The 25,260-nt window shown below is 40.3% G+C and overlaps 1 protein-coding gene across 2 annotated transcripts in view; it reads left to right on the top strand.

The window, feature by feature from the left end:
- The window catches only part of roraa (RAR-related orphan receptor A, paralog a), a 218,988-nt gene extending 195,258 nt beyond the window's left edge, over positions 1-23,730 (top strand). For both annotated transcript variants that reach the window (XM_088006263.1, XM_014990327.2), the window contains 9 exons: positions 6,171-6,256; positions 7,752-7,893; positions 9,743-10,138; positions 10,876-10,997; positions 11,109-11,241; positions 12,782-12,889; positions 13,877-13,987; positions 14,821-14,933; positions 15,250-23,730. In XM_088006263.1, coding sequence (XP_087862389.1) covers positions 6,171-6,256; positions 7,752-7,893; positions 9,743-10,138; positions 10,876-10,997; positions 11,109-11,241; positions 12,782-12,889; positions 13,877-13,987; positions 14,821-14,933; positions 15,250-15,414 — 1,376 coding nt within the window. In that variant the 3' untranslated portion in view covers positions 15,415-23,730. The remainder of the gene's footprint in view (positions 1-6,170; positions 6,257-7,751; positions 7,894-9,742; positions 10,139-10,875; positions 10,998-11,108; positions 11,242-12,781; positions 12,890-13,876; positions 13,988-14,820; positions 14,934-15,249) is intronic.
- Positions 23,731-25,260: the final 1,530 nt, after the last annotated feature.

The raw sequence follows: 25,260 nt of genomic DNA, 5'->3' as shown, positions 1-25,260 counted from the left end.
CTGGCATTTTGGCATTTCCTTCTCCCCAGTCTTCCTCCAGAGTCTGGCACTTTGATTTCCGAATGACATGCAAAGTTTGCTTTCATCCGAAAAAAGTACTTTGGACCACTGAACAACAGTGGTCCAAAGTGCTGCTTCTCTGTAGCCCAGGTCAGGCGCTTCTGCCGCTGTTTCTGGTTCAAAAGTGGCTTGACCTTTGACCTGGGGAATGCGGCACCTGTAGCCCATTTCCTGCACACGCCTGTGCACAGTGGCTCTGGATGTTTCTACTCCAGACTCAGTCCACTGCTTCCCCCAAGGTCTGGAATCGGCCCTTCTCCACAATCTTCCTCAGGGTCCGGTCACCTCTTCTCGTTGTGCAGCGTTTTCTGCCACACTTTTTCCTTCCTACTGACTTCCCACTGAGGTGCCTTGATATAACACTCTGCAAACAGCCGATTCGTTCAGAAATTTCTTTCTGTTTCTCACCCTCTTGCTTGAGGATGTCAGTGATGGCCTTCTGGACAGCAGTCAGGTCAGCAATCTGACCCATGATTGCGGTTTTGAGTAATGAACCAGGTTGGGAGTTTTTAAAGGCCTCAGGAATCTTTTTCAGGTGTTTAGAGTTACTTTGTTGATTCAGATGATTATTTTTATTGCTCGTTCAGAGAACCTTTTCATAATATTCTAATTTTTTGAGACAGGGATTTTGGGTTTTCATGAGCTGTTTGCCAAAATCATCAAAATTAAAACAATAAAAGACCTGAAATATTTCAGTTGGTGTGCAATGAATCTAAAATATATGACAATTTAATTTTTATCATGACATTATGGAAAATAATGAACTTTATCACAATATTCTAATTTTATGACCAGCACCTGTATGGCATGGCCTGGTCTTCAGTACCAGCAGTACGGATAAATGGCAACATGTCTTTGTGTGTAAGGGTCCTGCGGGGTTTCAAACAGATTATAATGAATCATTGGTGCTTTTACGAAATTTTTAAAACAAAGGCAATATTTAAGTGAACATTTTATTAGTCAACATTTGGAGATTTCTGTGTGAACATTTAAAAGTATTCGACACTTACATTTCAGCATGGCTGACATTACTGAAACACCAGTGTCTGTGGATGAGTGTTTTTTTAGAGATTATACATCCTCACTGTAAATCTGATACTGAGTTTACTTTATTCTGAATTTCCATCATGCAATTAAAAAATGTCTCTTTCTCACAGTCTGAATGAATTCAGCCATGTCTTGACAAAGTTGTCTAAAATATGATTTCTTTTGAATATCGTCTTACTTGAAGCAAATAAATATATGCATATATATATATATATATATATATATATATATATATATTTTTTTTTTTTTTTTTTTTTTTTTTTTTTAATACATGCTGTCTAAGAGTATCACTGCTGCCACCAACTGTTTTGGAGGGGAACTGCTTGATCCGGAGGCATGCTCTGCTGAGCTACCTCCCATAGAAAAACATCACTGACTTAGAAGAAGTAGCTGCTTCCAAGCTACCTCTTGGATACCTCTTGTTGTGTCTAAGTGATTCGCCAATCACTTAGACACAACCAACCTGCACTTTTCTTCCCAGACAAACTGTGTCCACACTGAAGATTGCAGTGGTGTACAGCATTTATTGATCAAAAGTAAATGAACCTTGTGAGTGACTAATCTGCTCATATGCCAGGGATGTGAAAATGGGAAACTGACAGGTGGCAGACTTAATATGTATTTGTTTGACTGTCCTGGTCTTTTATGATGCACTGTACTGTTCTCAGACTGGCTCAGTCTAAAGGCTGTGAAAAAGACAGCGAAGGGCACTGGGTGAACATGCAATGGCCTCACTGGCCCTTTTGTACATGTGCACTGAGTGACACGTCATCCCCTCGGACGGCCTGCTAGTGATGTGAGTCAGTGTCCTTGAGCCGCTCAGCCACAGACAAAGAACAAGCCTTAACATTCTGCATGACCGTCTTCTCTCTCTGCAGCGCTCTTTATTCTCAACACCCATGCCACTCTGCAAGGATGCTTTGGGTTAGGTTGCTTCCCCGGCCCTCACTGCAATGTCTCGGGCGTGATTGTGCTGCGGTTGGGATTCAACACAATCTTGGCATCTCAGCAGGTGTCTTTGAAGTGGCCTGCATGCAGAGAGGGCACTTCTCCGCACTGCGAGGGGCGGCAGTGCTGCTAGGATGGGCTGTAGCATGGCCGCTTGTGTTACTGTGCCTGGCTTTGATGTTGTAAACAGAGCGGGCAGGGCTGGCTGGCAGGGAGGGCGACGGGTAGAGAGGCAGGCAGGCGGGCACGGTGAATGGGATCAGCGGCACTGCAGCGGTCAAGCTCAAGTGAGCCAGCAGCTGCTTGATTCACACCGGGAGACGGTTAACTCCACATTTTACGTCAATAGATATTAACTGCCATTTTGGGATGCGTGAATGTTTTTTTTTGTTTGTTTGTTTTTGTTGTTTAAGTTCTCACCTCTTAACCAAAGAAAGCAATAAGTATATGGAAAGACATTGTTTTTATTATTATTAGACTAGAAGTTTGCGTCAGCTGATCCATAGATGCACCCGTTTTTTTTACTGCTGAGTATACCCAGCATCTATGGGTTTGTGTGGGAGCAAAGTGAAAGAGCTGGTGAGACTGGTTGCACTTGGGCCCATCCTGCAGCAGATAGGGCTCAACTAAACTACGCTCATGTGGATATATAATCTGCCCGGCCTGGCACCCCTGTGTCTGCACTCTTGCTGCTTTCACCTGATGTGGCACAGCCTCTGTCGGGCCTGAGCGAGCACCCAGCCAGCTCCGCTTCTTCGGGAGAGATGAAGGCATCTCGCAGCTCTGCTGTGGGAGGGGGGGGCAGGCAGCAGCCTAAGCCTGGAGCTATCAGAGGCTGGAGCTCGTAGCCAAAAGCATGTGGGTTGTGAACGGGGTGGGTGGAAGCTCGCTTAACTTGGCATGACAGCCGTAGAAACGGCCCTGCACTGCCACCCAATGGCCAGAGACTGTCACTGCGGCCTTTTGGAGCAACATAACCACAGCTAGTCATAATTACAGCACGCTTCAGTTGTTGTGAGTGCATGTCAGAACAAATTACGTAAGTAATGAGGCTGAAAATGCTAAAGGAGTTGAAACACACTGCACAGCTAATGCTCATGCGGTGAGAACACAAAAACAAACAATAGAGTGCACTCATTCAGAGATAGACCTAAATGAAATAACAAGCAACTGTGCACAGTAAGGAAAATATTAATTATAAATTAACCCTCTCAGTGAGGTTGTCGGAGCCCGCCTCCTGCCTGGGTTCCACTCTAATCCGGGCCAACGAGGTGCAGTGCCCTCTGTTGTATGGGAGAACCTCAAAATCGCAGGAGGTGTTGTATGAAGGAGTATTAATCGTTCATGATCCACCTCTCCTTTTTGTTCATTTTCCTAAAATCTAGGCTAATTCCGAGTAAACATGGCTGGTCTTGTTGACTCCAGCAGTGCAAGGAGAGATCCCCTGAATGAACAGAGTGCAACTCCCGGGTTGGTGGATTAAAGGCTCTGTGTTAAGGGGCTCTCCGGGGCACGCCTCGGGGACAAGGACATTATCCACATGACACAATGCAGGTTCCAAGGCAGCTGATTAAATGGGCTGGGATCTCTGGATGAACTCCAACAAAAGTACTTTTGATGTGATCAAACCGGAATAAAGAGGCTGCTTGTTAAGGTGTGCAGGAGATATTTTAAGTCTTTTGTCTTTAGACGAGACCTGAGGCATTATAGCAGACAGTTGGGCCTGGTTTGAGGGAAGAGGCTGATGTAACACCCTGAAAATATGCCACCTCTTTTTAAGAAGTAGATTATATATCAAGCCCTGTTTGGAGGAATTGATCTGATGCTTATCCGAGCACCGTAGAACAGAATGCCAATGTCAGTCGTATTTGTGTAGGACATTTTAAAAAAAAACAATAAATTTTAAACAAAGTGGTTCAAAAACTAAGCAGGCAAGATGCTAAAACAAATATAAAAAGATGTATCCAAAAATATAAAAGAATAAAATGGAATGAAATTGCACTATGTTACATAATATCTGTGGTTTTCTGCTCTACTCCAATAAAAAAAATAAAAAAAGAGTTTTAAGAAGATATTTTGATGTGTATATTTAGTGAATAACTACTGAGCAAATTATTTGGGTAAGGTACTAAAAAGTTCAAACATCTTTTTTGGGGGGCGGGTGGGGCGTGGAAAAACTGGTTGGTCGACTGAAGTTCTCCAACAGGTGTATTTAAAAAAAAAAACATACCTGAAGATACACACATAGAAACATATATACAAATATTCAAAAAGACTATCTTTCAAAGCAGTATCATAATCTCAAACTAAAATATTAGAAAAGTGCAGCTTTTAATTTATGTATATACCTATATATACTCTGACCCAAAAACAAAAAATAAAATAAATATTTTTTTTGTTTGTTTTGTTTGAGATTTTGAGTGTTGGAGCATACATAAAGAGAGCATTCCTCTTTTTACAGTCTCTGTAATCGGGTTTCTTCTGCCCCAGTCCACCAGAGCCACTCTTCATCCCCAGCATATCTGAATTCATTTGTTGAAAACACTTATCAATGTGTCAAAAATGTAACATATCCATCTATTGGTTCAGCTGTAGAATTGGTGAATTAATTAGCTGGAAGAATTAATGTTGTTCTCTTCTGACTAAAGCACACAATTTAGCAAAGTACATGTTTATGTTTGTGATAGTAGGACAGGAATAGGCTTTCTCCCTGGCATGTCTCCCAAACAACCAGGTGTGAGATGACCTCTAATGGTTGTTATGGAGACTTGATGACCCCAGTCTGCCATGTTATCCTGCAGTTATCTCTCACTACATAAACATGGGTCTTCTTCCAGCCTCGGAGGCCGATGGCTGAAAGGAATGGGTCTCTGTATGGTGTCATATTTAAATATTAGGGAAATGGGAAATTGCATATTGCTAATTAGAAAATCTTTGAAGTCTTGATCTTTTTCTTTTTTTATGAATGATGTGTAAACTTAGTGATTTCAATAATATTTACTTGGAGTGCCAACAAATCTACAAATCTAGTGGGTACAAGAGCACTTTCTGCCCTGATAGGCAGTCTACATCAGTGGTTAAAAGCAAACAAAACATTACATCATGACAGAGAGCATCCTACTGTGATCTTTCCTCGATTCAGATCAAGTAGCTGGCGCTGCAGTGCACTGATGGAAATGACGCGACTGAGGAGGGCAACGAGATACAGATATCCAGAGGGTGTGGGGGGGGAGGGGGGGTGAACCTTGGAGGAAGGTAGCGGCGTGGCACTGGCGGCTGCTGCGGTGATAAAGCTGAGATCAGTGGGCCAAGCTGGGAGTTCTGGGTGTCTCGTGTCTGTGTGTTCTGCCCGTTGAGCTGCAGGTTCGCTCCCGGAGCGAGGGCCGACGATGGATGAGGCCCATCCTCTCTGGGCTTTTGTCCTGCATCTCAGGCCTGTCAACAGTACAACGGCGCTGCCAAACTTAAACTGAAGCGGTTTCTTTTTTTTTTTTTTTTTTTTTTTCCTCGTATAGCTCGCTCACACACAAACGCATACAAATACACACAGTTTCTGCTTCATCCAGCACAGCGGGCATGTTATGATTCTTTGTGGTTGCAGTGGATTTGCTCCTTGGAGGGGGGGGGTTATGGTTTTGAAATTTAAGAGCCTGCATGAAGTCGGGTTTTCCACCAGGGAATAGACCTCCTCATGTGGCTAAATGATCTTTTGTCATTGCACAAGGTTTATATTTGCACTTCTGTGGGGTATTAGGGTTTGTGGGCAGCCGGGTCTTTTCTTAATGTAAGTTGTGTTTTCGCGACAAATCGATGCCATGTTTGTACATGCTGTTGTTGAGCACTTTAAAATTGGATCCTTCCCTTAAAAAAACACACACGCACACACACACACACACACACACACACATGACTGCAGCTCTAAATATTCAGCTAATACTGTGTGGAAGTGAAGATTCAAAAGCCACTGGATGAGATGTTTTTAGAAGCACAGTGCTCTTTCATGTACCAACATGGATCCATGGTGAGAGGGTTGTACAGCGGCTTGTGACAGCAAAATGTTGATTTCTTTTTGCCCTTATTTATTTATTTCTTTCATTCTCTTTTCTTCTCCCCAGCTCAAATCGAAATAATTCCCTGCAAGATCTGTGGAGACAAATCATCAGGCATCCATTACGGCGTGATAACATGCGAAGGCTGTAAGGTAAGCATCAAGAGGAGCGAACCTGTTAGTGTGATGGGTTGTAAGCATGTGAAAGAGGGAGGGCAAAGACAGGGAGGAAACGCTGAGGAGGTAAAGAAAGTTGCTTGTTTGGTAGAAGAAAAAAAAGAACATCTTAAAATGTTGCTGAAGTTTTACAGCGTTTTGGAGAGGGAGCGTGGTGTGTGTAAACACACAGAGCATGATCATTAAAGTGGTCAAGCACCACTGAGGACATCACAGAAAGGCACAATTAGTAGGACATAGTCATTCCTCTGCTTTCCTCTGCCTTTTCCCTCCCAGGGACATGTCTTTTTTTTTTTTTTGCTGTTTTTTTTTCTTCTCCTTTTTCGCTTCTGCTGCTCTTCTTGAAATAGGATGATCAAAAGGAGAGTGCTTTGAATTATAGCAGATTGTTGGCTGTTTGCTACATCGTGTTTCTCCCCATTGAAGCCACCTTTTGTACCGTTTCAAATACACCAGCCATTCACGGCGAAGGAAAATTTGTGCACAGAGTGTATTCCTATCCCCCCTTCGTGCTCGTCACCAAGCACATCATTAGCATTCCTCAGCCAGCCTCCACCTTTTGCTGTTTGCGCCGGTGTGAATGTGTGTGTGTGCGCGTGCGTGCATGTGTGTGATTTGGGGGGGGGAACCAAAAGAGGCTCCTTTCAGCTCTTCTTCCCAGCACCCCTCTCTCCCTTTCCCTCTCGCTCACACACACACACACACAGATCCTGGAAAGGATAAAACGCTAAAGAATAAACTGCTGAAATCTATCTTTAATGATTGCTAATTAGTCCACAGGCAGAAAGGCCTTTAATGGTACGTGCGAGTACAAAAGTTTGGACCATAAATCATTGCATTATTAAGGAGTGCTACTTGTCACTGGCAGTTTTACTCTGTTTCCATAATGGCTTCCATTATAAAGCAACTTGGCAGCTGTCAGCTGTTTTCTTGTAATTAAACAGCCAATGAGCAGCTAATTAAGACATATGTGTGTGGAGCAGTAGAGTGGGGCATGTTAATGATGTGCTGGAATCAATTCATTAAGTCAAAGGATGAGGAATCCAGTTGGTGTGCGTTTGCAATCCTTTAGCCTTGCACATGCCTGTGCTGCATTAATCAACACTAATAACGCCACTGAAGAGAAATGCCAGGCGTTGTTATCATGCGCTACCCAAAACACGCCGCCGTCGTTGTTGTACACGCTGGTGGATATACAGCGCTCTTTAAATGCCAGCAAAGGAGTCAGGAAAATACCACCGCAGTAGTTTTTTTGTTGCATTTCAATTTGCAAGCAGTAAAATGAAAATATCACCACTGGGGAGTACAGTACATCCCCGCCAGACTGCAATAAATCTTGTCAGCACTAGAGCACAATGAAGACATAAAAATGATCTCCCCTTCTGAGGTGCCAAAATGAGCGTTTGCGGCCGCGGAGGCCCGTTCAGCAAACCTAAGGCGTATTTTCCCCGTGTCCCCTCTCGCCGTGCAGGGCTTCTTCAGGAGGAGTCAGCAGAGCAATGCAGCGTACTCCTGCCCCCGTCAGAAAAACTGCTTGATCGACCGCACCAGCCGCAACCGCTGCCAGCACTGCAGGCTGCAGAAGTGCCTGGCAGTGGGAATGTCACGAGATGGTGAGTTGTTGTTTTACAGGAGGGGGATCGACAGGTGGGTGCAACGGATGGCAAAGGTACCGAGAGGCGAAGGGCTCACATTCAGGCACCTGTTTGTGTAAAATCTGCTCATGACGAAGTTGGGGGCAGATGTTGTGAATTACAAATGAGTCGTTTTCTAAACTGTAATGCTAGTATAAACTATATGTTTCTAAGCCTTTTATTTTATCTTTGTAACCTAAAGAGGCTTTTCTCTGATGGAGTTGTCCATGAGAGTTTTTTTTTTTTTTTTTAGGCCTTTACAATCCTAACTCGTTGCAGTTATATTTTTTTGAAGATTTTTCACTGCTTCCCTGATTTTAGATAGAGGAAGGTTTAGGTGAGTAACTGTATGATGACATATTGAGATCAATATACATCTGACTTTCTGGAATGGTCTGTCCTCTTTTCATTCCTCTTTCTAAGAAATATGAACCTCTGTGCCACCTCATGTATAAACCTCATGTAAACAGGAAGTTACATATTCCTCCTGATCACCTTAAAAAAAGTAAAGCATAAATAAAATTAGTATATTTAATTTTGTTTTTTTAGAACCAATCAGGCACACAAAGAATATTGGCACCAGTAATTATTAAAAAAAATAAAACAAATATTTCTAACATGTTTTTTCACCCTCTGACTAAATGTACTTGCATAGATGTTAGATCAGTTTCTTTTTTCTTCTTGATTTTCAGTGTGTAATTATGTTTTAATGATTTGACACATCATTATTTGGGATATCAATAAGTGTGGATTGCAGTGTTTCTAAACACTGCAAGGCAGTGCCATTAGCTGTCCAGCTGTCCACAGAGAAATCATCGATTTGATTTGAGCATGTGGGAACATATCTTGATAATGTCCATTATGCGCCGGTGGTGGGAGAGTTGTTGCCGTAATGGAAACCTTGTTTTCATAAAACAGGAAGTTGTTAGAGGGTGTTGTTATTGCCGCTGTAGCCGGGATGCAAAACTGGGAGCCCCTAGGTGGGCGTTTGTGTCTTTCTTTGTCAGGCAGGTCCAGACTAGACTGAGCTGAGGAGGCTCTGCTTGAACACAGCAGACGTGCGATGTGTTTTTTCACTAAAGCACGGTTTCACAGATTTGAAGTGAAAATCTTCAGTGCACTTGTACACTCGTAGACCCCGCCCCGTGTACATGCACATATACCGTCATGTATGTGAAAGAACACAGAAGTAAGTGAGTACTGTTTGTACAGTTCATCTCTCATGCAGACACACTTACACAGGTGTGTGTTTTGACTGAAAGAAGGTGACTCTGAACCTTATGCGAGCCTTTATGCTTACTCTCCTCCCTGTCCCGCTGCATATATTTATTTGCATAGATACCTACGTAGTGTACACATAAACCCACACACACATGCATATTGTGACCTCCTGACTTACAGAGTGTGCCCCACTACATCAGCCAGTTGTCCTGAACTACAGAGATTTACTTATTGTTTTATGTCAATATTTTATTGAACATTATTAGCTCTGATGCGTCAGGATTGAAACATTTTATTCTTTTGTATTTCACCTGCTGATCAAAGAAAAGTGGTCTGATTCTGATCTCTGGCCAAGTGATTATTGGAGCATCTTTAAAACTTTCTAGATTTAGTTACCACAACAAACTATATGCGTAGAGTTAGAAAATGAACCTTATTTAATGATTCATAAATGCCTATCAGTACACATTTCTTCCAAATGACATATATGTTTAAAATTCTACTCAAATTAATTTTATTTTGTGTGGTTTATTTTAGTTTAGCATTTTAATCCACTTTCACTTGATTTTCATACTTTTTTTTTTTTTTTTTGTCCTTTTTGCACCAGCGGTGAAATTTGGCCGCATGTCAAAGAAGCAGCGAGACAGCCTGTACGCTGAGGTCCAGAAGCACCGGCTGCAGCAGCAGCAGCGAGACCACCAACAGCAGCCCGGAGAGGCAGAGCCGCTCACACCCAGCTACGGCCTCTCAGCCAACGGCCTAACGGAGCTACACGATGACCTCAGCGGCTACATGGACGGCCACACTCCTGATGGCAGCAAGCCCGACTCGGCGGTCAGCAGCTTCTACCTAGACATCCAGCCGTCCCCTGACCAGTCGGGCTTAGACATCAACGGCATCAAGCCGGAGCCCATCTGCGACTTTGCCCCCGGCTCTGGCTTCTTTCCCTACTGCTCCTTCACCAACGGCGAGACCTCCCCCACCGTTTCCATGGCTGAACTAGGTAAGGAGCAGGCGAAAGGAAGGAAGAGGTTAAAGGAGAGACAGTGAAACGAAGGAGGGGGGTAGAACAACTCAACCGTGGGGCAAACGACACAAAGGTTGCTTAAAATAGCAGGAGGTTGGAGACTCATCTCCAACACTCATTAAAAGAACCTCTTTTTTTTGTAATTAGTTTCCATTAATTAGGGCCAATCGGGATCCAGCAGGGCAGGCGTCTGGGGAAATCATTTTTTTAGGCTCCCTTGTGCCTCGGAACTCCTTTTAACAGATGTGTTTTCAAAACCATTTAAATTCTTATACTCGATATTTCTCTGAGAAAAAAAAAAAAACGTGACCTTTGTTTCAGTGAGTAACGTGGCGCCCCTCCCCCTCCCTTTTCCATGCATTTGTGTCATAACTAGATTGGCTTCGCCTCAACCTTAAGCTATGAGCTTCCTGCAGGCAGTATAAGGAAATGTCAACAAGCTTCCCCCCTCCCCTCAACCACCCATCCAAAAAAAAAAAAGCCTACGTGTATTCACCCCCCCCACCCCCATCCCGAATCCTTCGTTCTTCATTAGAGCTCAGTAAATAAATCTTCTTTTCCTGTGGCATATCTCATCAGTGAGCAGTGAAGTCTTCACTTTCACATAGCTCTGTCTGTGTGTAACACCCAGATCTTGGCTGAAATCATCTGGGTTGGTCATGATGATGATGATGATGATGATGATGATGATGATGATGATGATTGTCTTCCAGAGCACCTCGCCCAGAACATCTCAAAGTCACACATGGAGACATGTCAGTACCTGAGAGAGGAGCTGCAGCAGATGACCTGGCAGGCTTTCCTTCAGGAAGAGGTGGAGAGCTACCAGAGCAAGGTAAGGCGTCCGTCCGGCTCGGTGCTGCGCTTTTCTGTAGCAGCTGCAGCTATTATCAAAACCATTGTTTTACGGCAGATAACCCATTCTCTGTCCTATCTCGTTCCTCAGCCCCGGGAAGTCATGTGGCAGCTGTGTGCTATCAAAATAACAGAGGCCATTCAGTATGTGGTGGAGTTTGCCAAGCGCATCGACGGCTTCATGGAGCTGTGTCAGAACGATCAGATAGTGCTGCTGAAAGCAGGTATGACAGCCTGTCAACATGGCCTGCCGCCGTCAAACTCACCTCGGCTCACCTCCGCCAGCCCCGCTCCGCCGTTGTCACGGGGGCGTAGCTGACCTGACTGCACAAAGCTCCTCTTCTTCACACGCGCAGACAGTGTCACAGACAGGAGAACCCCACCCCAGCCTGCCTCTGCCTCTTTCTGCGTTTGCCCTGTTCGCTGCATACACAGCAAAGGCGGACGCTGCGTTAGATAAGTCATCCGTTCCAGAGTTCTGATAAAACCCATCAGTCTAGCTGCCAATATTTATTTTATTTTTATTTTTTTCTTTTTGCCCGCTTTTTCCCCCCAGAAATGTAGGCTGTCTCTTCGAGCTGCTCTGATAAAGTCCCCTGTATTTATGCAGATGCACAGTGCCATCCACACTTATTCGAACCCCTGGAAAAGACGAGTAAAAAGCCTTAAAATAAATTCCTCTTAATCTCCTTCTGCTGACAGGACAGCACTGCTCCAACTTTCTCACAAAGTTGGAGCAAACCGAGAGAAATCCATTTTTCTTTGCTTGGTCTCCCTACATCCTCCAGAGTCCTCTCTTATGCTCTCTTTTCTCAAGCTTACCTCACAGGATTTAGTTTTCTGAACTGAAATAGCCATGGAGTTAGGGTAGTTATTGTTTCTGGTGAATATTTTCTGTAGATTTTTCAAAAACGTGGTTACCCCTCCAGATTTGTTGTCTGGGTTCTATAAAAGTTTTTCATTGTTTCCTTGAGTGTAGCTTTAGGTGCATTTAGGTAGCTAGCTATTGTCTGACAGGACTTTCTGATTTATGAAGATAAACACACATCAGCCTTTTCCTGAATGTTGTGTTCTTTATTCTTTCCCATCTTGAACAGTTGCTAAGAAAAGCGTTCCACTGTTCTTAGCCACTGTTTCCATGTTATCCCAAGAAAACACAAATTTAAGGATTATTCAAGAAAACAAGACATTCTGAAAACTATAAAAATGTTTTGGTTACATGTATTTCAAAGGAACTACTAGATATTGTGTAGCATCAGTTATTTTTATTTTTGATTTTCTCTCTGTGTAAATGTGCTAAGATGTATTTTCTGAAATTTTCAGAGTGCAAGGCTGTTGCAGTAATGCAAGATACATTTACTCGAGGCTTTTTACACATTTTTTTTTTCAGCTGTGTCAATAAGAAGTACAGTTGCGTACTTCTTTCCTCTGTGTTCTCTCCCATCAAGTTGTGCAGATTGCACCATCTAATAAATAGCTTTGCAGCTTAAAAAAAAAAAGCATCTGAACGGAAGAGTGGCATCACTACCTATTTTCGTCAAATTTGACTCTGGATAGAATAGCCTTCTATCGATGATGTTTTCATCTGCGGAGGCAGTTTTTATTCTCATCTGCCAGCGGGCGCATTTCAAAGCAGTTGTTTCCTTTTATTTCAGAAGATTAGCACAAAGCATAATCATGTGTTTTGCACCTCTGCCTGATGTTACGGGGGGAAAAAAAAAAAAAAGAAAATCTTCAGCATTTTGTTGCTGTCTGTCTCTGCAGGCTCTCTGGAAGTTGTGTTTGTCAGAATGTGCCGTGCCTTTGACTCGCAAAACAACACAGTCTATTTCGATGGAAAATACGCCGGACCTGATGTGTTCAAGTCATTAGGTAAGTGGAGTGGGTGTACAGTCGGGCAGGCGTGGGCGCCTGCTTGCTGTGTTTGTGTATCTAGATTGTTTCTTTACAGTGTCTTCTTCCTGTCCTTGGTGTAACAGCCAAAATTAGAGTCGGCTGCTGTTCTTTTCTCAACGCTGAAGGCCTGGAAGCAAACACTGAGCTCCTTATCCTTTCCTCACCTGGCATTTCTGTCTCTTCAGCGGTTATTTATGGTACAACAGAGATGTTACCGAGGAGCCGCTGCATATGGCTCCTGTAACTCTGGAATAAATAAAGCCAGACGGGGCGTCTTTGGGGAGAGTGCTATCAAAACTATTGCCGGTAGTCTGACATGAAACGTCTCAGGCAGAAAAAAAAGAAAAAAAAGAAAAAGCAAATAGCAGTCATGTTTGACTGTCATATTTTACTGTGATATTCCAGCATGGATTTTCTTGTTTCAAGGTAGCTTTTTGACAGAAAAAATGTAAATGCATCCCACAGTGATTTTGAGGATGCACATTCCTGTTTCTTTGTGTTTGTTTATCACTCTCTTTATGCATTAGTGAAAGTCCCTCTAACAGATAGCAGGGGACGGGCGGCGGAGGGCGGGAGAGTGATGGGCTTTCAGAGCAGCGGTGGCATGTGCCTATCTCTGTGCGTCCCTAATAATTGATTTAACTAAAAGCCTCAATAGTGACCTCATTTTAGCTTGCATAACACCGCCCAACTGCCAAAAGTGACTCGTCTGGGAGGCAAAACTCAGTGAAAGCATTGCCTGTTCTGCTTAAGACGCTCCCATGTGCTGTCAGCACGCTGCTCGTTTTTATCCTCTCCCCTTCCTCTCCCCTCCCTATGTGCCTCTCTCCCAATAAAGATCAAGAGTGAATGTTGTTCTTTGGTCTTCCCCATCCTAAACCCCTTCTCCCTCTCTCTCTCTCTCTCTCTCTCTCTCTCTTTTTTTTCTCTCCCTCTCTCTCTCCATGTCCTTTGCTGTGGCAGGCTGTGACGACTTGATCAGCTCCGTCTTCGAGTTTGGGAAAAACTTGTGTTCTATGCACCTGTCTGAGGATGAGATCGCCCTGTTCTCTGCTTTTGTGTTGATGTCTGCTGGTAGGTGTCAGTCACAGCAACAAACAGGGGGGAGAGGGGAGGGAGCAGCAGCCACACTCACCTACTCACCATAACAATATGCACTGCCTTGCAAAAGTAGTCATACCCCTTGAACTTTATTTCATTTGGTTACATTTTAATGTGCATTTTATTGGGATATTATGCGATAGACCAATGCAAAGTTGTATACATTTTAAAAGAAAACGAAACTGAAATAGTCACGTGCATACATATTCAGCCCCTCTTACTCTGATACCCTTAAATAAAGTCAAGTGTGATCCTTCAGAGTAAAATGGAATAGAATCAGCCTTTATTGTAAGGTGAATTTTAGGTGTGACAGCAGCATCAAGTCCACAGAAAAAGTTTTTAAAGCGTTAAAACAATATAGAAAAAGTCACCTAGTTAATCAAGGCTGTTGGGAATCTGTGGCAGGTCTTAGAAAAATGCTACTGAAATGCTCTTCATTCAGTCTAAAGCAACTTGAGCTATTTTGTACAGAACTGTGGGTAACAATCTTCAACAAAGCTGGTAAAGACTATTCAAAACACTTAGAGCAGCATATTGCAGCAAGAAGTGGTTCAAGAAAGCAAAAATCTAACTGGGTTAAATCGACTACACACCACACTTTTCAGATTTGTAATTGTCAAAATATTAAAAACAAATACAGGATGTATTTGTTTTTAAATTAATATTTATAATTGTAACATGGCAATCAGGTTTTATGTATATATATACTTTTTTTTTTGCAAAACGCCGTACCGCAACCACTTTTATCCTAGCTTATGTGCAAAGAAGTTTGCTAATAAATGAAGCAGTGAAATGTATTCCTCCAGACCGATCCTGGCTTCAGGAGAAGGTGAAAGTGGAAAAACTCCAGCAGAAGATCCAACTGGCCCTTCAACATGTTCTGCAGAAGAACCACAGAGAGGATGGCATTCTTACAAAGGTCAGTCGCAACGCATCACGCCATACATCCTGAGAAGTCCATTTTTTACAATTTAGTGTCCAAACTAAACATGAAGTTCCTTCGCCCCCCTCCCCCGAGAAAAGTGGAAATTTGTCAACTGCATTTTCTTCCTAATATAAAGTGTCACAGAGTCTCAATATTTACAAGTCTTTTTGCCCCGTGTGGGACAGAAAGCACTGTAGGGAGGACTGTTTTCGTCTTTTTTTTCTCTCTCTCTCTCTTCACTACAATTGCTCCATGTCCTTGCTTCGTCGTGAATCTAAACAGCCTGTCTCCTCTCTCTCTCTCCCCACAGTTGATATGCAAAGTGTCGACACTGCGAGCGCTGTGCAGTAGGCATACAGAGAAGCTCACGGCTTTCAAAGCAATATACCCAGACATTGTGCGTGCCCACTTCCCCCCCTTATATAAGGAGCTGTTCGGATCAGACTTTGAGCAGTCCATGCCCGTCGATGGGTAACGGGCGCGACCCCCTCCCCCCCTCCAGGTGCCGGCGCGCCCACTGTTTGAGGGGGAGGGGAGCTGGGGGGGACGTGGAGGAGGAATCTGAGACACTTTACTGGTGCCCTGCACAAAACCGGAGCGGACAGATGGCATGCTGTTCAACTTTTTTTTCCCTCTTGTCTTTTTTTTTTTTTTTTTTTTTTTTTTTTTTGCAGTTGAGGGGGGAGGGCATTGGGGAGCTGATTGTCAAGGTTTACTATGTTGAATTTAAGTGTCAAAGGAAGACACAACAGAACCCCAGCGGGACATGAAGAGGAGATAGGAACAAATGATTTCTGTTTGGCTGAACTTGGCCTTCCTATGCACTTTTTTGAAGAAGAAAGAAAAAAATAAATACATTTTACCAGTGTTCTTTGCTTTTATCATGATGTGGGAGAAAAAAGTATAAACAACACTTAAAAGATGACCACATCAGTATTATCTTCCAGATTTGCACTCCTTAAACAAGTTTTAGTATTTTCTCAATCAAATCTTTGTAATGTCTAATTTCCAGAATTAAGTTGTGTAAGAGATGTGCACACTTTGGTCAAGTTCAGCCGTTTTTTTCCCCCTCCTTTTTGTTTCTGTTTTTGTTTAAGAAGCAGCGCTCGAAATGAAAACTCACAGCAACTTTCTGGGAGGTTTCCGTCGGCATGGTGATGCAATCGGCGCCTCTTTAAGGACAATCGTTTAAAAAGGAAAAAAAAAAAAAAGAAAGAAACCTAGAATTCTGGTAATTCTTATAAAAACGCAATGATTTTAGCTGTCAAGGACTCCATCCACCATTGTTGCATAGTGAAAATCATGTAAGGCCATCTGCTATTAATCCTTCTCTGGACAGGTGCCCTGAAGAAGCCCGGGGCACCGATGCAATGAAAAGGCTCCATTCCACCTGTTTTATAATGTACTACAGGGTATATGGTCATAAGTACTTACTATACAGAAAAAAAAAATAATGTTTATAGAATCTATTTTAAATAACATGTATGATATTAGTAGTTAGACCATTCTTAATTGTTGAATTGATAAGGCACTTTTATTTACACCTTTGTTTAATTTAAGACTTGTATATTTACCTAGTGATGTGTTGCATGTGCACAAGAAGTACAAGCTGAATCATGAACACAGAGGTTACTTTTGGGAGCTACAAATGGTTATTTGGCCTGGAAGTGTTCTGAGGTGGGGTGGTTCTGTTAGGCTGGCCAATGCTGCTGCTGGACGCCGATCAACGAGGCATGGATTAGGAGGCAAGCTAAAGACACCCCTTTATTTATTTATTTTTTCTGCAGCAACTACAAGTGCATTCTCACCTAAGTAATGTGTTCTGAATATTAGTTATCGCCTCTGAATGCGATTAAATGTTGAAACCTTTTTGGGTTGCAGAAGTTTGCAGATAAATTCTAATTTGACAGACTGCACGGACATTGTTTAACAAGCTAAAACCGACATAAATGTATATGTGTTTTTTGCAATGTGGTCAAAGTGGAGAAAACACACTGAGATTATAATCCAACTGTTCCACCTAGTGGAAGGTAAAAATAAGACAAGCAAACATGGCAGAGGTGCACTTACTACCCTAAAAGCACTCCTGCAGTGCATTGCAAAAACAATTCATACCCCTTGAACTTACTTTAGACAACATTTTGTCAGGTAGCAATCTTCTGATGCAATTGTGAATCTATTTTATGTGATAAACCAACACAACATTCAAATAATTATGAAGAGTGAGGAAAGTGATGCAAGTTTTTTAAACAAACACTAAGAAGTGTGGTGTTCAGCATCCTCATCCCTCACTTGAAATCTCAGTTGGAATAGGTCTGCACTTTGGACCATTTTGTCACTTGGAATATGCTGCCCTGCTGGACGGTTTGAAGTCTTCAGCAGCCTCTAACATGTTTTATTTCAGTATTGGCCTGTATTTAGCTCCAGGCATTTTCCCATTTATTCTGGCCTGCCGTCTGCTACCCAAAAAACATGCCCACAGTATGATGTTGCCACCACCATGCTGGAAAGGTGTGCTCAGTGTGATGTATAGAGTTAGTTCTGGGCATCAGTTAGTTTTTGTAACTTTGTCTTTAGGCGTGAAATTTTATAGCTTTCCTTCAACAACAGCTTTTATCCTGCCAGAACTTCCATAAAGATAAATCACTTTACCACAACTTTATGCCTGGCCAGTCTGATGTAATATTTTGTCTTCTCTAAAAAAACATCTATTACCTTTGCTTTAGATTATTTAGGCAATTTGATTTTATTTCATTGTATTAGAAGAAAGGAATCTGACGCAAAAGCATTCAGATTATTATTTGTATAAAAGTTTAAAGGGTTCACTGCAATAATGTTCTACCAGATAAAATGTTAATAAAACACATTGAAGTTTTTTTTACTATAACCTGACAAAAATAAGACAAAAACAGAGTTCAAGGGGTATGAGGCTCAGTCAAATGTTTTGTTTTTCTTATATAAAATGAGTGACTTTTTGCCTTCTTACCATTGCCTCACCTTGGCAGCACCTTAGCAGAACACAGAAGAAAACAGCTAAGAGAAAGTGAATATTCAAAGCCTTGTCTGGTCGTAAAGCTTCTATTTTTGTAACTCGTTTTGGTTTTAACAAACCCATGAAAGAGGACGAGGGAGAGGACAAAAAAAAAAAGATGTCAGGTAGCACTTAACTGTATCCCTGCAATAATTAAGACTCGCTGTTGTTTGTACGATTAGGAGAGGGAAGTATATTTTAAAAAAAACAAACAGAACAGAAAAACGGTAGGACAAGTGCTATTTTCAGAACGCTTTGTTGTTGTGCTTCTGTTTTTGTTGAGTGTGTCTTTCTAGTCAGTGTGGTGATAAAAAGTGTTCAAAAAAAAAACCTGAAAAAAAAAAAAAACCCTGGATGTGCCAAACTGTAGTTGTTGCTTCCGCTTTCCAGTCTACTTGCTCAAAATGTAGAATGGATTCTGAAGACATTCCAGCAATCTCGGTAGCAACTCCTTAAATATCTTAAAAGAAAAGAAAAAGTATCCCTTTAGAAAACCCAGCAAAGCGTGTTGATACGTTTGTCACTAACTGTAAAACAGGATCAAGTTTTGTTTCTTTAGTTTTCTGTTTGTACACTATCATTCCTCTGCCGTGCAATTTGCACAAGACATTAATGCCTTGTGTTGTCACCCCTCAGGGAAGAATAGTTGTTTTTTTTGTTAGTTTTTTTTTTTTTGCCTTTCTGTTTGAGAGGACTTTTGTTTGTATTCATCATGTTTAGTTGAGTGAATATTGTTTGTTTGTTTCAGGGACGTTTCCATAAGAGGCGATTAAAATTAGAATTTAAGAATTGATCACTGAGTTCACATTTCAAGATACAGTTGAAACCAGATGTATATTTACACTTTGTTAAAAAGATACAAGCATGTTTTTTTCTCATTATCTGTCTTTATATCAAACTAAACTGCCTGTTTTGAAATCATTTGCAATTGCCCTTTTTTGTTTTCCTAAGGAGCAGAATAATGAGAGAGGCATTCAGTGGTTTAATTAAGGTTAAATTAAATTAAAAATCAAGTTTTTAGCCATGACAACCTGTCTTTTATTTTGAGAAAAGAAGGGAAGCTTAAAAGTGTCAGAACCTCATCCCAACTGGAAAGTACATTAGTGGCAGGACTGCTGCACTTTAAAAAAAAAAAAAAAAGAAAGTTTCCCATTTTGTGGAAATATTAAAACATCTCAAGACATCAGTCTTTCAAATGGACATTGACTTAAAGTATGACACCTAATTAGTTGCAAAGTGGCTCAAGGATAATGGCCAACGTTTTGAGGTTGACATCACAAAGTTCTGATCTCTAAGCTAAAAAGGTTTTGTGTGAGCAAGGCTGCCAGCAAACCTCACCCAGTTACTCCAGCTCTGTCAGGAGGAATGGGCCAAAATTCCAGTAAACTATTGTGAAATGTTTATAAAAAGGAAGGGGAAAAGACCTAAGTTTTACATCTTCAAACCAAATATTAGGAACATGTCTTTAAAGATTTTTCTTTAACTTTTCTTTAATTATCCTGACAGTGAACAAACAGAAATACTTTTACTAATCCTAACCTAACTGACCTAAAATAGTCTGGTCAGACAATGAGAGAAAAAAAAAAAAATCTTTTTTATAAGTAGTATGTAAATATTTGGTTTTAACTGTATGGAGCTTTCAGCCAAGAAATCAAAACAATGATCTTATCACTTTTGCAATCTTCACTTTTTCAGCACAAAACATTTTTTTTCTATCGGAAAAGAAAAAAAAATATTGATTTCAGATGGTGTCATCAGGGTCTTTACAAATGATTACCCTCTTTGTTAGAAAAACCAAAATATTCTTATGCAATACTGAATCGGTTGTGTTTGGGTTGTAGTAGATCTGCTGTACCTGTACTTATGTTCCAATTCTCTTTGGATATTATGCACAAGCCCTCTCTATATGACTAGTTAACCTCAGTCTCCGAGCAAAACAACCCCTCCCGCCCCCCGTCTGGAGCACTGCTAGACAATCCAGGTTTGTGAAAGATGTCTGTGGCCCCCGATCAGAACAGTACATAGAAAGGATGCGGTGTGAATGCTCAGGGAGGTGGAGTGGGAAGGCCTGAGGCGTACCTCGATTGGCCAGGTTTTTAACGTAGCACACTGAACTTTGCAGTTCCTACTATGGGTAATTTTTTATTTTCTATTTTTTTAATGGTGATTTGGCTGCTTTCCTTTGAAATGATTTGTTTTCGACACATTTTCTAGTTGCATAACTACCAAGTATTTTTCTCTCACACAGCTATGGTCTGCCACTCTCAAAGCGCAAAAAGGTGAGCCTGCTTAGTGGCTCTATGTGATGCATTCTACAAAATATTATGAGCAATATGCCTTGTGTTGAAATTACGGGTCTCTACATTGCAGTTATCTGCCTTTTTTTTATTAATTCTATCCATCCAGTATGTTTACACTTTGTACCAAGAAGTAATAATAATCCCTTCAGTTTCTTTTTCGTCTTCAGATGTGCTTGTGTGGTTGTGATAGGAGAAAAGAAAACAGTCATCAAACACACTATTACTTTGGTACAATTATGAACTGCGACTAAAATATTATGTCTTGTTTCAGTGGCGGTTTTTGATAGTGGCCATATAAGCAGTTGCCCAGGGTGGCATTTCAAAGGGGTCGCACAACCACTAGATATACATGTAAATGCACTGTATTGTATCCCATCCCAGAGTCTCAGTTAAGTTCTTGCATTTTAATTGGTGGGGTTGTGGGCACTAGAGAGAGTCATTGGCCCAGGACACCATGAATGCAAGAACCGCCACTGTTCCTTTTTGCTCTTTTTCCCCCCCCCAAGTTTATGTGTACTATTTAGTCTCTGTGTAGTATACAGTAAAAATGTGTTGTTCCTTCTGTCTCTGCTATGTTGTCTGTTTGTAAAAAGCAATAGTCTCTGTATGTGCGTGTGTGTGTGTATGTGTGTGTGTATGTGTTTTGTTCTTACGGTGTGTGACTAAAATAAAAAATAAAAAAGAACCCAGACAAGGCTTTAATAATTACAGAGGAACAGGGTTATGTGAATAAGGACATTTTGGTTTTAATTTTAAAGAATTTAAATAAAGGACAAAGGTTTGGAAATGCTGAGCTGGATCCATCCATATTAAGTATAAGTTTTTGTTTTTTTTTGTTGTTTTTATTTTATTTAAAAAAAATAAATAAAGAGAAGCATAACATAACGCCTTGAGCAATTCAGCAATGTGCAACAATTCTGCGGGGGTAACAAAGAGCAGTACCACATTTCCAAAAACATGCTTTTCCTTCTGTATTGGTCAGGTCGGCTCATAATGGGGGAGGGAAGAAGAAAATCCTTTCTTTTTTAACAACATGCCAGAGTTTGGAGACCTCTGTGGCCGCAGATTGTTAAAGCTGGCGTTATGTCACGCTTAAAAGCTGCCAGCATGTGCTGTAGCCCAGAATTTTGAATCTGTCATTGCATTTTTATTAAACTCATCTTCCAAAGCACAGGTGATAGGAATTTTAAGATTAAAATTACGTTTAAGGACAATAGCTTAAAAAGCAAAAAAAAAAAAAAAAAAAAAAGATAAAAGACGCAACCTTTAGCCATAATTGAATGTCAAGCAATAATATATGTTGGTGTATTATTTCTCATTCTTTTGTGCATCTGCATGTAAATACACCCTTTTATTTATCACAATTCTTTTTTCCTTTTCTCTTTTTTTTTTTTTTTTGTGTCGATTTTTGTGGACGTCTCATTTGTATATTTGACCGGTTCAGTTCCCAGGTGGAGAACGTAGAACTTGACATGGCCTGTATTACTGTATGTGTTCCTTTTCTCACTCTCTCCCTCATTCTTGGCTGTTTTTATTCATCATATTTAATATTATTATTCTTATGGATCACATGTATAAAGGTAGCTTTGTAACTTCTGTCTGTATAGGTAAGAGGAAAATACTGCTACTAAGGCCTACCCAGTGAAAATATTTATCTGTTTATCGATTGCATCATATTGTACGATGAAGCTGTTTCTACTTTGCTTCCCTCCTTTAGGATTAGTTTGATAGAGATAGGGGTGTGCTGACATTTATTTTGTGTTGCCCTAACGTGTGGTGCTAGGTAACTTAATTTTGTGAACCAAGTATTGATTCCTAAGCCTGGCCACCCTATTAGTTCAATAATTTTATTGCCTATTAATGTATTATTGATATTAGGACTCAACGAATTATAATGATGATAATAAAAATGATAGTGGTAAAAGAGAAAAAGAAGTACCCAGACAGCACCTGTATCAGTGTGCTAGCTCTGGGATATTGCACTTATTTCCTTCTGGCTTATAGCAAAACTAGAATCTGCTCATTTTAAAAACTATTTAAGGTCGCTTTTCTGGATTTTTTGTGGAGAAATCCTGATTTTCAAACTGAAACAGCAGTATATATATTTTTTTTTTCTTTCTCTTTCCCGATTGTAAGAAAAACCACTCACTGAGGCTGTAGCTCGTCAGGTCTTTAAGAAGTTAACTATTTTACCTCGTGTGTCTGCATCGTCCCTTACTTGACGTGGGATTGTGGTGCTCGGGTTTCTGTATGTTTCAATGGCCCTGAAAGGGTATTCAGACCAGTGACATATTTTTATTATTATTATTATTATTATTACTGCCTCACATAAAGTGTTTAAAAACCTGACATGAAAGGATTTGCCATCTGATGACAAAGTCGGCTTTTTTTCTCTTCTCTGTAGCAAAATCACTAAGAAAATGCTCGCAATAATAAGCAAAGTATCACACTGAGTGCCTCTCGGTGTAACGAAATGCATACATGGTTTTGATTGTCCTTTTTTTATTTTCCAAACGTGTACTGATGTGACAATGTATTTTTTACATAAGGAGAAAATCTCACCCCCACTTGCTTAAAAATGTTCTTTTTTTGTCTTCATGTGTTTTGACATGTTTTGGTGCATTATGTTGAAAGGGTTTTATGTATAGATGTCATCCCTCTCACCTTGATTTCAGAAGGTCTTGGAAGTTTGTTTTTATATTGATCTCAAATGGTCAATAAAAGCTTGCAGATAAGTTATTACCCGAAATGATCACTTGCACATTTTCTTTTTTTCTTTGAATTTTTTTTTTTTTTTTTTTTTTTTTTTTGTAATAATTTGACATTTCTACATTTTCTGCTTGTGGTGTAATCTTTTTTCATCACTGCAAACAGAAGATTTGCTAATACATTGTAAATTCTGTATTAGTACGTGTTTGTAAAACAAGCATACAGCACATCTGGTTCCTTTTAATGTTCTATGTTCATTGTGAGCTGAGTCGATTTGGGTTAACTCCACACATGAAGGTTGGGTGGAGCGGTGTTCGATGCTTCTTTTCCTTGCAAAGTAATTTAAAAAAAAAAAAAAAAAAGGCCCAAACTAGTGTGTGTTTGACACAGATTTCTAAGTCACACATTTGCTACTGATCTTAAATGGCGACGGTTGATCATGAACCTTTTTATCCAGCTCTTTTGAACTCTCTTTAGCAGGTAGTCTAATTCACAAATGTAGTTTTGCTCCTTCTTGTCTGATTCTTAAATATGAAAATAAGTATTTTGATTCATTTTGTAAATACATCTGTAAAGAAGAATAAGAAATTTAATGTTGTCTTTTAAATACTTTTCATTCTAATATGAATGTTGTTATATTGTACTTAGAAACTGTACCTTTAATATTACCTTTATTAAAAGTGCATTGGACACATCGATTTTAGATGTGCTTTATGTGCTGTTATCCCATAATAAAATTTACCGCTTGTAATGGGCTTCGTTTTTCTCTGATTGTTCATCTGTCTCACTTTGCCTGCCCTTCGTTCTGCTCATATAAAAAATTAAATCAGCCTAAAGATTTATACCACCATCTACAATAACGCAACACTTACTTTTCAGTCCCAGACACTTTTAGAATTGTCACGAATTTATTAATAAATATGGTAATATACCTCTACATCTCCATAAAAGTTTGGATATTGAAATGTTCATTTGAGTAATTCAGTTCAAAGAATAGAACTTAAAATAGATTTACACAGAGAGTGAATTATTTCAAGAGTTTATTCCCTCTCATGAAATAATGCATACATTTACTGAAAGTTAAGTGGAAGGAAAACATGTTCATTACAAAATACACTGTTCAATGGAAAGCTTAATGAAAAGAAAATGTTTTCTGTCAAAAAGAGAAGAAAACACAGCTGGCTGTGTACTGCATTGAACATGAGGAGTAGCTCTATTCTGAAAGACTGTTGGAAAAGGTTATACAGCTGGCTGTTCAGATTGTCGTATCCAATAATATTTCCTGAAAGTCAAATGGAAGGAAAAACAATAATTGCTGAAGACACTGGTTGTTTGACCACTTAGTGGAAAGTAAAATAGAAGAAAGAAATTACAGAAACTTGCTTAGACTGCTGTTTCCTAGTTTGTTCATAGACTGTATTCACTGCTGTATCCATGTGTATTAATGGAAAGATAAGTGGAGAAAAATGGGTGGAAAAAAGAAAGTGAACAAGTGACCAGGACCACCGCCTTTAAAGGGCTGCAAAAAAAAAAAAAAAAAAAAAAAGAATCAAGACAAACATTTAAGAGTTGGGAGAGGGGGAGACTTGCATAACACTGACTCTGGGTTGAGTCAGTGCTTCAAGATCCACCACACACAGACTCCTCTACAATATAGGGTTAGAACTGTTTGTGTTTAGACGTTTGGAGTTAGATGTAATCAACATAAATAAATGACTGAAATATATGGCTCTGTGCATCATACATCTATATAAATATCAATGTTGCATTTTGAATTACTGAAATGAACTTTTCATTCATGTTAATTTAAATGTATGTACCATTTGCATGACCTAATCAGCTAAACCCCAAGGTCTGAAATATTTCTTTCTTCTCAGTGTTTCTAGCACCTTGTGGTACTGAGCAGAAATCAACTGCAAAAACCTCACATACCATTTTCTTCACACAAGGCTGAACTCCTGCAGTTGTAAGCTTGAAGCAAAAAATATTCTATTTTAATGAATGACTCAATTTCCCTGCAAGGAATATAAATTTTTTATCACTTTTTTACCATGTTATGCATTAGAGATCTTGATGAGGCTTGGTGAACAGCAGTGTGATAAAGTTGTGGAATAATTTGCATAATTTGAACTTCTTCCATATGTAGACTATTGATGTTATCTCCTTTAGACTAGGTGTAAGAATGTCATCATCAATAACTTGGTGCAAAAAAAAAAAAGACTACTTGTGTTAAACTCTTGCTCCCGCATCTTGTATTTCAGGCTGTTTGTAGCACAAGGGA

This window comes from Poecilia mexicana, unplaced genomic scaffold (assembly GCF_051168715.1).
Source record: "Poecilia mexicana isolate PSO_F unplaced genomic scaffold, ASM5116871v1 scaffold_6, whole genome shotgun sequence".
Lineage (NCBI taxonomy): Eukaryota > Metazoa > Chordata > Actinopteri > Cyprinodontiformes > Poeciliidae > Poecilia > Poecilia mexicana.
This window is presented reverse-complemented; position numbering and strand designations above follow the sequence as displayed.